The sequence below is a fragment of the Girardinichthys multiradiatus genome, chromosome Y (genome assembly GCF_021462225.1).
Source record: "Girardinichthys multiradiatus isolate DD_20200921_A chromosome Y, DD_fGirMul_XY1, whole genome shotgun sequence".
NCBI classification, from domain to species: Eukaryota; Metazoa; Chordata; class Actinopteri; order Cyprinodontiformes; family Goodeidae; genus Girardinichthys; species Girardinichthys multiradiatus.
Window position 1 is genome coordinate 22128231 of NC_061818.1, and position 14091 is coordinate 22142321.

The window sequence follows — 14091 nt, forward strand, 5'->3', positions numbered from 1 at the left end:
AGAAGGGAAGGAAAGAAGGACACAGAGAATAAATTAACTCAGGCAGAAAAGTAGAGGAAGGAAACACAGGGAGGACTTAAGAAAGGAAAGAAGGAAGGAAGGGCACATAATAAATTGAAGGAAAAGAGAAAAAACAAGCAGGACAATGAGAAAAGACTTAATAAAGACAGGACAGAATGAAAGACGGAAGGAAAGACGAAAAGGCAGCAAGGAAGGACACAGAGAATAAATGAAGTCAGGCAGAAAAGTAGAGGAAGGAAACACAGGGAGGACTTAAGAAAGGAAGGAAGGAAGGAAAAAGGTATTTATTAATTTTATTAACTTTAATGTAGTTTCACATTGGGTTCTTGGTACCTGCAAAGGCCCCAAAACTCGAATCAGTATTAGTAAGGGTTAAATCCTGATTGGGACATCCCTAGATCAAATACACTGATGCAAAGAACTGGCCAGCACAAACCTTGTTGGCCTGCTTGGCAGTGTGGGTAATCGTCCATCTCTCTTCGTCCCACCGAACATTGACCTCCTTTAGTTGCTTCTGCATTGCCTGCTGTAAACAAACAGTCTCCTCTTTAGAGTCACATACAGACGTCTGCAGCTCTGCAATCACCTGTTAGGTGGAAGACAAGAGAAAGATTTTATTTGGAATCCCACTAACCTGACGGATGAGTTAGCATGAAACTAGTCAGGCTGCTCAAATAACAAACTGTTCTTTTTTTAACAAACATATTTAACTTGATAAAAAGAGCAGTTACTGCCAGAAGCAAATTGTATACAAAAACTGTTGTTTTCCAAGTCATTTCCCTCATCTCAGAAAATGGAGATGATATGGAAAACACATTTCACTTTTAAAAGAGGATCTGGATGATGAGCAGTCACCTTGAAATGCAGCTTTTTCTATACTAGTCTCATGTCTTTTTAGAGAGAAGACAGACAACACATAGAATAAAGAGTGAAAAGAAAAGAGGTAGATATAAAAATGGATGGGAACAAAAAAACAACTTTCTTTTCATAAGAGCTCATTGACTTTGTGTTGGTGAAGTTGCGGTGCACGGTAAGATGAAAAGGAAGTGGCTTGTCTTTGAAAATCTCCCGTCCAAATTAACATTCTACTTAAGCTGCAGTTAGAGAGAAGATGAGGAAAGATGTGAGTGGGTGAAAGAAGGGGGGGTGAGAGGCGGGGTTTGAGGGGTGGCTGGGTGGTGGTTCTGCAGCTAGCTCTGGGCTAGACAGATAATTGTTTACCGTGTTCACACATTGGAGGACTAGCCCCGCTGGAATCTGCTCACTGTGTGGGAGTAAGGCAGTTAAAGCGATGCAGGTCGGCAACAGATAGAGGGAGATGGTGAGGGTGGAGCAACGGTGAGAAGGAGCCTGGCATTTTTAAGTCTATTCTGATCTGGCAAGGCCTATCTATTTCCCAAAGCTGTAGGATCTTTGTTTATGCCTAATAATGGGGTCTATGAACAATAAATATGGGAGGAATGGGCAGTTTTGATCACCTATTTAGAAACAAAGCAGTTAGAAGGATAACTAAGGCCAGAAACTTATTTGATTATTCAAACCTGCTTTAGGTATGAATTTGTTTCAAACACACACTGTTAACAAAGATTGAAACAACCGTGCAATGTGATTTGTGAAACACTGACCATTGTCATCGGGTGTAATCGTATGAGTTGGAAGTCAAAAGTGAAACGCAAGGGAATGATTTATGTAAGGGATTAAAATACACACCCAATCAACAGGATTCAACAATATTTAAAAATGTAAGTTATATAGCATTTTTCTCCTATAAAGATCTCCAAACAATTTCTAATTACACAAATCTTATTAAATCATTAGAAACATTTATGCAACAAAGTCATACTTTCCAACAGAGTCTCTCAAAGGATTCACCTACAGTAAGTTTTGAAGTCAGACTAAAGATGGTATTTGAGCTGTGGCAGTATTTGGCACTTTAACTCCATGTTGTTTAGTCTCATAGGTTACCTTTTTAAATGTAAATACTGTGCTAAAAACTAGTATCTGATGTATTAAAGATTTATATTTTTCAAACAAGACTATCCAGAGTTTAAACACTAAACCATTAAACTGTTCTGGTGCTTATTTTGTTGGTGTATTTATGTACATGTTAAAAGTTTACACATCTAGAAATGCAGCACAGTTGTGAAACAAGCCCTGTCATGTCAATGAAGTGTGTGTTAAGTATATAATGTGTCTCGCTTTTGAATAGTAGGAGAAATGTAATATTCACAATTTTCTACTGGTTAAAGATTAAGTCACATCACAGTCATGGAGCCACTTCAAGTATTCAGAATCCCGAGGTGAGTCAATCATCATCAGTGCAGACAGAGAATCTGCATAGCATTGCATGACATGAAGTAGGTTTTTTTTTGGGCCATTGCAGTGATATTTGTTTAGCAGTTACATAAATTCCAAATTAATGATGCCTACGTGTGGTATATACAAAATCTTTATTGAAATGCAAATCAGACAGACCATAGATTGACAAGGGCTAAAGTGAGAGGAATCTGTTAATGGCCAGAATATGGACCTACAAAATCTGGGCTTTCTGTAATTGTGCTTTTTATAGAGGTTTATTTTATACAAAGTCAATTCATTATACTTTTTTAAGAGGGTTTAAGGAACTTTTTTTCTGGGTAGGCATTGAGTCTGGAACCTTGAACATTCACCAGGAGGAAGATAAGGCTGGTTTCAATGTCTTTGGAAAAGATGTCCCTCACACTTTAACAATAAAAAGCTGTCTGTTTCTAGATCAGATGGGAAGAGATTAATATTTTACTCATTATTTGAACTCAAATAACGTATTTCTGGCCACAATATAGCATAAACTAACTACAACATAATTACTCATTATTACTAACTAGATTCCCTGAGAAACGAGTGCTAACAGGTGGCACTAACAGCACCACTCTTCACTGTGGAAGTTAGTCATAAGGGGACTAAAAGTTGGCTTTTTCCAGTGAGAGTGAGACAATTAACAATAAAGTAAGAAGGGGCACAAAGGGTGTGAGAAACTATTCATAAAAAAGTTGTTTTTTAATGGAGGCATGTTGGATGTTTATTTAGGCTGCTAATTTTAAGAAAGACTTTTTAGTTTCCTCTTCGTTCCCCTTTACAATTACTACAACTAATCATGTTGTCTTTATTTTGACATAGTATCTGTGCACCTATTACAAATAATTAAGGATTGGTCACAGCAGGAGGGCTAAAATGTTTTAAATTAGGCTACTTATAGTTTTTATGGAGAAATTGGAATCTTCAAAACTTAATGGGTGGTTGGCGGTGTTAGTTGCTTTTATCTTTTAATTAATAAAGGCATCATTTGAAAATAGCATCATTTGAAAATAGAATTTGTTTAGGCTATTTTTGCATCATGTTAAAATTCTTTTGATGAGCTGAAGCCATTAGGTGTTACTAAAAATGCATAAACAGAAGAAATCTGTAAGGGGGGAAATACATTTTCAGAGCTCCATAAATCTGATATTAAATACATAATCAAATATATAAATATTGTTACAGACCCTGCATTGTTATCAAATAACCAAGCTGAAAGCTAAAAATTATTAAATACATTTGCATAAGAACTTCCAGCTCCCATCCACTGGGCTTCCCTCCACCCAACTCCCACTGTGAATGGTCAGGGATAAAGTAATGATCTCTCAACAAAAACACTTTCAAAACCACCCACCATAACCTCATCATTAAGTTGGGAAAGAGAGTACAGGCCTGCTTAGTTCACAGGTCACCCAGGAGGACCACTCTCAGCGAGATGCTTAATACACACGGCTGAATCACAGAAAAGTTAATTAGGCGGATCTGTGTATGTGTGGATGAGAAAAAGGGAGACAAAAGCAAAAAGACAAAATATGCATGAGAGACTGTTGTGTGCGTTTGTGCAAGTAAGACATACTACTATATCTGTGGAGTCTTTATCCCCCCCTAGGATAATGTATGGTATGGTATGCTTTTAATTGGGCTATTAGCCATGCAGCTGAGCTCATGAACGATGCCCCCCTGTCAGTCACTAAGGGGTTAACAACCGAGGTTACCCTTTGAGTTTCAAAGACCTCTTGTTTATATTTGACTGAGGTGCCCCAAAGAGATGGCTGAAAAACCCACGGCTCCACCTTTACATTTTAAAACAAGGCTGATGAAGCCCTAACAAATTCTTATTATTATTTAAACGTCTTAATATTATTACAAAAAACATGCATCTTTAACTTAATTCTCAAAACCTACTCAAGAATGCTTCAAATCTTTCAGACAAAGACTTTTCTTTAATATCAGAGTGTTTGTTAAACATGCGCCAGCTTTATGCTCCCAAAACAGAGGATTAATTACTTATTGCTCGTCTGCGGTGGCACACTTCATCACCAAAGCGGCCAAACATGACTGAACTTTCTCGCAGCATCCGACTTCTTTTGAAATTGAGCATTGTGTAACCTAATAAGCTACTGTTTTCTCACAACATCTGCATGTCAACCTGGCTTTCAACTCGGAGCTTTTGCCAGCCAACCCAAAATGTGTGTGTGTGTGTGTGTGTCTCACAGGTGGGAAGAAAGAAAAACAACAACACCCCTCTTTGAATCCTCTCTTTGAGGAACAAGATGCAATTATGGTCAAATGATTGTAATATTTCAGTCTGCAACATAATCGAGAAGAAAACCTTTCTCTTCTGCTGTGTAAACAGTACTTAAGGGTGTTTTAGATCTTTAAGCTGTTGAAGGGAAAAGTGCTTGAACTTCCCAAAACATTTTTGCTGAATGGCAGTTTTGAAGGAAGATATAATTCTGTTTAGAGAGAAGAATTACCCCGGATTTAAATGGGCTGAGGTGACATGTTCTAATGTTAAACATGTTGGTCCAAAAACAAGTACGGCTAGGGGAAGACGAGGAAAATAAAGGTGAAGGAAATGCAGTAAAATGGGAGCAGAGTAAAAGAAATACCATAAAAATATAAGAAACAAAGAAAAAGACAAAAACACGTTTTAGGTGAATTTATAATCTTGCTTTTAAACATTAGAGGCTGATCAAGTATGGAGGCTCTGTAGATTTAATGAACGTACTACAGTGCTTTGCAGAAATAAGGCAGCTACAGCAACCTGACCCACCATAGCACTGGGCTACAATGTGGAGAACTGGGCTGCTCTTGTTTTACTCCAATGTGGTTTTGATAATAGCAGAGGTTGAAGGTAGTGAAGGGTTTTGGAACCCGTTTTTCTACAGCTTTTTTCCACGCAAATCCGGAAATACTGTAAGACAAAGACTGATAATACAGAGATCTTTTGTACCTAGAGAAGCTTAGAATAACCAGCCGGTGACCAGAACCAGTCGATTTTCAGCTTGATTGGCTTTGATTGGTAACCAGCCAATTGGAAATTCAAAACTGTGAAATTTTTCACTTGTTATTGTGAATGCACGATACTAAACTCTACCATGTTGCTATGACAACAACATGCTGTGGTGTGGAAGTTACTGCAGAAAGAAGATTTCCTGTTTCAATAAGATGCTTATAACAAAATCAGCAGAAACACAAAAGCTGTAATAAGCTATTTAAAAGAATATTTCCACATATTTAATTTCATTCAAATGATTTGATCACATTTAAAAGAAACAATTGTGCTGTCTGAAAGTCCAATAGCAATAGGCTAATTCGCAGGCCCGGCACTAGGCCCGGCACTGGGCCCAACACTGGGCCCAGCACTGGGCCTGCGAATTAGCCTATGGCTGACTAATAAACCGAGGGGCTGAGAGGACAAAAAGTCTCGCCTGATGCAATCGTGGTCAAATCATATGTGTATTCTGTGACAGTGCCTTCTGGTGGTCAGAAAATAGCATTGCAGGTAGCAGTCAGCTGAATACACATATTGTGACTAGACTAGAACACGTAAAACTTGGGTCAGAGCATCTCAATGAAGGACAAATAATGTGTCGGTCACAAAAATGAACTACAGCCACAACCAGAACCAAGCAGCACTTGTTGAGTCATAAAGATCTCCATCATTGAGTGACGCCACATGAAACACCCACTTTTAGCTGTCAGTGCGAGAGAACAAATAGACTAAACTTGTTCTTCCAGGAATAAAATTCAGTTGTAAATAAAGTATAATTATATCCTAAAACATATTTGACTGACTTTAACCTATTACATTACCAGATAACAACCACTGTGGTAAATCTAAATTACACTACACAAAGTAAAGTGATTTAATAGTAGACTGCCAAGTATATTGCAAATATATAATTGTCACTGTATAGCTGTATGCAGTACTAAAGTTGCAAAGGAATGTTTGCAGAGCAATATTTGTTAGTTGTTCCTAATATCAGGAGTTCTTTCTTTGCATGGCATAGATATAAATATAGCCTGTTGGATGGAGTCTCTATGCACACTACGTTCTAACACCAAACACAGAAAATAGTATGCAGGATGCAATGGTCACAGAGAAAGTTTGAAACATCTTAATGAGATTTTCTGATATCCTGGAGCCCTGCTTGGAAGCAGACGAACAAACTGCAAACCAACAATTTGCCATCTTAGCGAGTATATAACAAAATAATGTATGAAAAATGTCTCAACGATTTTTTACTAAAATTATTTTATTACAGTGTTGAGTACAGTAATATAAGCTTCTTTTACACGTGTGTGGATTAATGTTTTTTGAATTGTTGCAATATTTGTATTTTGTCAATGGCTGAAGGGAAATGTCCTCACCTTCCCCATCAATGTGTTCTGTGACAAAGTTGTGTGGAAAAGGTAAATATTCAATGAAAGAAGGGGCAGAATAAGGCAGGAGAAAATAAACTGATTACCTGGGCAGACTTGGCAAGCTTCTGACTGTACTCCTTCTCAATCTGCTTCGCCCTGCTGTTTGTCTGCAACAAGAAAGAATAGAGGGGCGGGTGTGAGAAAGAGATATGCAGACAGGTGGATGGAGGGACACAAAGAGACAGAACTGAGAGGTGAAATTCAATCCTCGGTTAGGAAGTGCACAGAGACACATTATCCAGCTAGCCGACCCACCCTCAATCACACACGAACACACACACTAACGTTGACCTCTGTATGTTGGCAGTGTGTCTCTGTGGCCCATTGGCACCACTCCAGCCTTAACCCCTATGTGTGCCAGAAGGTAGTGACTGTCATGGTGGCCAGAGGGCACCAGTTTCCTTTGATCCCCAACCAACAATCCATCACTTAACAAGAATGGGAGTGTTGAAGGGGTGAATTAAAATGTTGCTGCCAAATAGCCACACAGGGAAAAAACTAGAAAGTGATGATCGAGAAAAGCCTCAGAGTGAATTGATGTTAACTGAGTGCTGATTTTCTATCGTTTTGTTGCCCTAGTTACTTGATTCAGCAATCTAAAAGTTATATACAATATCTAAGAAGATTTGTATCAGTGTATAATTGAGATTCCCAAATCTTTTTTAAAGGGCGGACTCCGTTATTTCCAGTACATTTCCTTTGCAATTATGTGTGGGCTTGCAGTTCACAAAAAGGGTATACATTTAATGTCAAAAGTCAAGTAATATGTAAAAAAAAGGATGAGCAAAACAAACATGATAGCTAAAAAAGCAGCTGACAGATACAAAAAAGTAAAGAATGTTAGTTTGGGAGACCAAATTTGGGCATCTATATGTAACACAATGGCCAACCAAGAATAAAGTTAAAATAGAAAAGTCTCCAATTTGAAACTGAGATAGTAAAGTGTAGATGTATATGGTGATTCAGCCAGTGTGGAGGAGAAAGTGATGACCAAAATGCCTGAGATTTTTTAATCTCAGGGTGGGGCAATGATTTGGTAAAATACATCAGCAGCTGGAAATCTCACTTTTCTACACATAAAACATAAAAAACTATGGGAAAACACATTTTCATGCTTCAGAAACTTTATGCTCACAAACAACACCGTGGTCACTTCAGTGGTCTGGCTGCTGACTATGACAACCTTGGGTTTGTACATCCCTTAAAGCCAAGTTTGCAATTGTTTTAAAATAACTGGGCAAAAATTGTTTTCAGCAGAAAGACTGTTTTTGGTGGGTGAGAGCTCCACCCTTTTCACCCTTTTACATTCACAAAACACACCCACTTTTGCTGCCCAGAATGATCTTTGCAGTAGGAGTACTCCATTTGTCCTTTTTTTGTTTCCAAAAAAGGCCATACATTTATTAGCTATATTCCTGTTAGAAAGTTATGTTTTGTCAGGGAAACAATTCAATTTTTACAGCTATAGGCAGTTTTGGGTATAGAGGACATGACACCAAAGGCTCTTTTTCTACCAGTTAGGAATGTGATAAACTGTCTGTCTAAATGGATAATGGATACTTATTTTGATTTATTTACTTTACACTTTTAAGATTTTATGGTTTTATGACTGTAAAATATAAAATAAACCCTTTAGAAATAAAAAACTCCAAATTTTTTTAATTGACTAATGATTTATGGCTTCTTTCAGTAGTGATTTAAAACACGCTAATTACTCAAACACACTTGATTGTCACATCCTGAGAGTCCCTGACAGACAGACAACTCTTGAGCAAACACTGCTCCATTGAACACACCCCTCACAGCCATCAACACCTAAGCTGCGTTCGGCCTCTGCACCCAATCCAAATACTTCCTGACAAACACTGCTGTCCGCTCTGAACGGACACACCTGTCACTATGAATACACAGAGCCGTCACGAAGCACACGGACCTGTCTTCCTGCGCCAGGAGTCCTTGAATGGCGCCCCCGCTTGTCCCTAGGGGCCCTGCGGTACCTGATGAGAGTGATGCGGACAAAGAAGGGTGTAGAAAAGAGGATAAAAAGAACTGTGTGTGTGGGAGAGGGGAGGTGCAAACGGGTCTCTTATTCTTTACATTTGATTTATTTGTTTTCTCCTTTGACTGTGGCAGCACTACAGCTTTGCTGAATAAAACTAGCAATTTGACGGGAGGCGAGATTTCTTAACTGTCTCATTCTAAGACACTGGCTTTGCTGTCTAAATTACAGCAAAAGGCATAAATGTGACTGAACAGTGAAAAATATACATTATCATTACTGGAATTGGTTGTGAATTAAAGAAGTGTTTGATGTACTGTAAATGACTTTGCTTCACATCTAAACATCTTCACAGAGATACTCTGCCATACTAACACGCAATACTCTGCCATACTAACACGCAAACAGCCTCAGATGTTTCATAAAAACATAAAGAGGCAGCTACTAGCCAATTCCCTTTACCTACATATACCCAAGGGAAGGCAGCAGAAAGCACTGTACATCATCAAGTATTATAGAGACGAACCATCTAAATACACATTAAGAAATGGCTGGACGTACACCAAGATGTGGAAGAAACATGTGAATAAAACAAAAAAAAGCCCAGCTGGACTGTGAAAAACAGAGCTAAAATAAAAGCCCAGCGATATGTGAGTAAGTCTGTAAGAATTTTCAAAGAGACTACCTGTGCCCTGCCAAAGGCATTTTTGTGCTGAAGGCACTTTGAGGTTGTATCAGGCTCTTCAATCGCCCCTTAATCCTAGCAGTGTGGAGTGCAGCTGCTTTGAAGTATGTGTGTGTTTACAAATACCTTGTGGATGTGTGAGTGTTAAAGAGAGTGGAAGTAGATCTGAAGGCAAGACATGCACCGCTTACCAGAACTTAATTAATAATCTGCAGTGGGAGCCAGGCCGAACACACACACACACACACACACACACACACACACTACACAAAGACTGACAAGAGTGTCAGAAGGCAGAGTGACAACTTTCTCTAACATGCCTAAAGACACACAAGTCACAGTTACTCAAACACAGATAATGGACAAACAGAGAGCCTGACTTTGATCTACAGCCGTTTAGAAAAGGTCCGCTCAAGGTGTGCATTCTAGGAACACTTTACTGAATTGCTGCTAAAGGCAAGTTAGAATTTCTCTGTAGTGCAATGTGCCAACACATATTAACTTCTGGGGTTTGTGGAAGTTAAAATGAGTGCTTCTGTTTCCATGGGAAGACAAGTAGAAAAACAAGGATATCCAGAATTCCGCTTCCATGTCATTTTTTCTTCCAAATGTGTCCAATAATATCAAATTTCTTACTTTGTCTGAATGATAACTCTAAAAACATGACAGAAAACTGTACTGACCCTACACAAAGAGAAAAGCACATAATGTGACCCTTTTGTACTCATTATGTGTCCAAGTCACTGTCAGAAAGTTTCTTCACAGTGATCATCTAGAGTATGAGTATTAAACCACCAAAAAAAGAACTAATCCAATGCCAAGTATTAGAACGAGGTCTGATCAAGGCATATATATATATATATATATATATATATATATAATAGGAGCCCCAAAACAAACTCAACAATTTATTGGTGTTGCTAGTGTACTGCCTGTAATTTTGAATCAGCTGGTCCCATTAATTTTGTGTTAATTATTAATTGCCAAAAAATTGTCATGTCTGCGACTTGCAAAACTGTATTATAAGCTGTGCATATTATTTGGCTGATCTGACAAAGTTTTTTCATCCTTTACATTGGTGTTTACTGTAAAATAGAGACTTTCATGTCTGACAGTGTCCTGTGATGTGCTCTGGACGTTATATATTCCCAAACAGGTGTCGATGTAGCGGAGAGAAACACAAGTTTAGAAACCTAATTATAAACAGGAGTTTTGTCCACATGCAATTAACTGGCACTGCATTAAAATGTTAGGTACCAAACTATCAACAAGTCATATCAAAACAAACTGTAAAAATGATAGTGTTAACCTAGCAGTTCAACAAAGTTAACAGGAACAACAAATGGGCTATATAAGTCAGGTAAGAGATATCTTTAAAAAACAAAAGATGAAGCTATGATTGTTCTAGGTGACAATATAATTGTTTTTTTGTTTTTTTTACCCAAGCTTGTCTTGTGTTAGAGCTGCAAATTAAGGAGGAACTCCAGGAGGTCATTGATGAGTGAGTTCAGTGAGACACAATAGCATAAAAGTAACGTTAGTATGTTAGTAAACAAAACCTGTACAGAGAGACAAGGAGACGTTTAACATTGGCTTTAAAGATTAAGTCTGTACTGAACAAGTTTTTGCAGAAATGTGACCAAGAACTTCCACCGGTTTTTCTAATCTTGCATTTTGATTTTGATCAAATAAATTTTCTAACCTAGATACAAGTTCTGCACAGATGTCAAGCATTCTTCAATTTTATATGTATCCTCGGTATCTTTGTCACATGCAATTGCAGAACAAATTTAGCTGAGAAGCACAACTTCTAAAACGTTAAGCATGAAAAGTAAAATATGTCCTGAGAAAGAATGCAACAGTAAAAGGAATAGAGAAATGAATCTTGTTATGGAGTGTTTAAAAATTAGGATCTAACCATGTTAAAGTTTTGTGGTGCCATATACAGGTCCTTCTAAAAAAATTAGCATATTGTGATAAAGTTCATTATTTTCCATAATGTCATGATGAAAATTTAACATTCATATATTTTAGATTCATTGCACACTAACTGAAATATTTCAGGTCTTTTATTGTCTTAATACGGATGATTTTGGCATACAGCTCATGAAAACCCAAAATTCCTATCTCACAAAATTAGCATATCATTAAAAGGGTCTCTAAACGAGCTATGAACCTAATCATCTGAATCAACGAGTTAACTCTAAACACCTGCAAAAGATTCCTGAGGCCTTTAAAACTCCCAGCCTGGTTCATCACTCAAAACCCCAATCATGGGTAAGACTGCCGACCTGACTGCTGTCCAGAAGGCCACTATTGACACCCTCAAGCAAGAGGGTAAGACACAGAAAGAAATTTCTGAACAAATAGGCTGTTCCCAGAGTGCTGTATCAAGGCACCTCAGTGGGAAGTCTGTGGGAAGGAAAAAGTGTGGCAGAAAACGCTGCACAACGAGAAGAGGTGACCGGACCCTGAGGAAGATTGTGGAGAAGGGCCGATTCCAGACCTTGGGGGACCTGCGGAAGCAGTGGACTGAGTCTGGAGTAGAAACATCCAGAGCCACCGTGCACAGGTGTGTGCAGGAAATGGGCTACAGGTGCCACATTCCCCAGTCCTGGGCTACAGAGAAGCAGCACTGGACTGTTGCTCAGTGGTCCAAAGTACTTTTTTCAGATGAAAGCAAATTCTGCATGTCATTCGGAAATCAAGGTGCCAGAGTCTGGAGGAAGACTGGGGAGAAGGAAATGCCAAAATGCCAGAAGTCCAGTGTCAAGTACCCACAGTCAGTGATGGTCTGGGGTGCCGTGTCAGCTGCTGGTGTTGGTCCACTGTGTTTTATCAAGGGCAGGGTCAATGCAGCTAGCTATCAGGAGATTTTGGAGCACTTCATGCTTCCATCTGCTGAAAAGCTTTATGGAGATGAAGATTTAATTTTTCAGCACGACCTGGCACCTGCTCACAGTGCCAAAACCACTGGTAAATGGTTTACTGACCATGGTATCACTGTGCTCAATTGGCCTGCCAACTCTCCTGACCTGAACCCCATAGAGAATCTGTGGGATATTGTGAAGAGAACGTTGAGAGACTCAAGACCCAACACTCTGGATGAGCTAAAGGCCGCTATCGAAGCATCCTGGGCCTCCATAAGACCTCAGCAGTGCCACAGGCTGATTGCCTCCATGCCACACCGCATTGAAGCAGTCATTTCTGCCAAAGGATTCCCGACCAAGTATTGAGTGCATAACTGTACATGATTATTTGAAGGTTGACGTTTTTTGTATTAAAAACACTTTTCTTTTATTGGTCGGATGAAATATGCTAATTTTGTGAGATAGGAATTTTGGGTTCTCTTTCAACATTCGTTTCGGTATCTCACTATGGGGACACGCCTCCAGCGCCTGTCCCCCAGAAGCTCTATTACATTACGCCAGTCTTGACTGGCAGGCGGAAGTGACGTCCGCTCCCATGGGAGGACTTCCTCCCAGTATAAAAGTTGACGTCACGTAGGTGATCTTCAGTCTAACACCTCTTCTCGCTTCCAGAAGCACCTCTCAGACGGTCATTACAGTAACTTGAGCTAGCTTAACTGTTCACAGAGCGAGCTAACAACTCGGTCGCCGAGCGCTTCTCAATAACTGTGCTCGACTGTTCTGAGTCCCTTTCAACGCTGGTCTGTCGCCAAACAGCAGCGCTGCAACTGGTCACCAAACTAGCTGCAACCTTAACGGAGCTTAAGAAGTTGTGTAACTTGCACTCGTTCTCACCATGAACAGAGTCAAACCACCATCTAGAACCTGCACATGTGGCAACCTCATAGCTGGGGCAGATACCCATTCTGTCTGCGCTTCGTGTCTGGGGCTGCAACATGCCCAGGACGCGTTGGCGTCACCGGCGAGCTGCGAGCACTGTGCACGGCTCTCCCTTAAGTCTCGTCGGCGCAGGCTAGCACGCCAAGCTAGCAGTTTAATAAGCACACCTCTTCCTCGCTCCCTGCAAGGAGGGTGATCTGGTGAGATACCTCACTCATGTTTCAGAGAACCGGGGTTAAATCCTTAACCTAAAGTTTTCATGAGCTGTATGCCAAAATCATCCATATTAAGACAATGAAAGACCTGAAATATTTCAGTTAGTGTGCAATGAATCTAAAATATATGAATGTTAAATTTTCATCATTACATTATAGAAAATAATGAACTTTATCACAACGTGCTAATTTTTTGAGAAGGACCTGTACAATTCAAAACAGCTTATTACAAATAAGTAGGTTTCAAACAGCTGATTACAACTCTATAGTGCAGAATCAATGCTTTTTACCACACTAATATTTCAAAAATACCAACTAAATTCAATGTGTGTTGTAAAAACCTAGAGTGATCTTAATAATGTGGATGTGCTCACATGCATCTGTACTTTTGTTTTTTCACTGCATAAAGATTTGAGTGTCTAGACAACTAAAACCTATGTTTATTTAGGAAATGTTTGGTGGTTTTGAGGAGGAGAACATATACAGCTGGGATTAAAAAAGGCTGATTCCTGTCACAAAACACTGATGTGATCTATATATATACACGCCTGTGTAAAATACAGAGCCAATCACCAAAGGTAGAGGTGTTTTTCACAC

The 14091-nt window shown here is 39.2% G+C and overlaps 1 protein-coding gene across 1 annotated transcript in view; it reads right to left on the reverse strand.

Moving 5' to 3' along the window:
* Positions 1-14091, reverse strand: part of LOC124864062 (centrosomal protein of 112 kDa-like) — a 176086-nt gene that overhangs the window by 40869 nt on the left and 121126 nt on the right. Inside the window, exons 23-24 of the mRNA XM_047358676.1 lie at positions 6831-6893; positions 458-607 (exon numbers count right to left, since the gene is read on the reverse strand). Coding sequence (XP_047214632.1) covers positions 458-607; positions 6831-6893 — 213 coding nt within the window. The remainder of the gene's footprint in view (positions 1-457; positions 608-6830; positions 6894-14091) is intronic.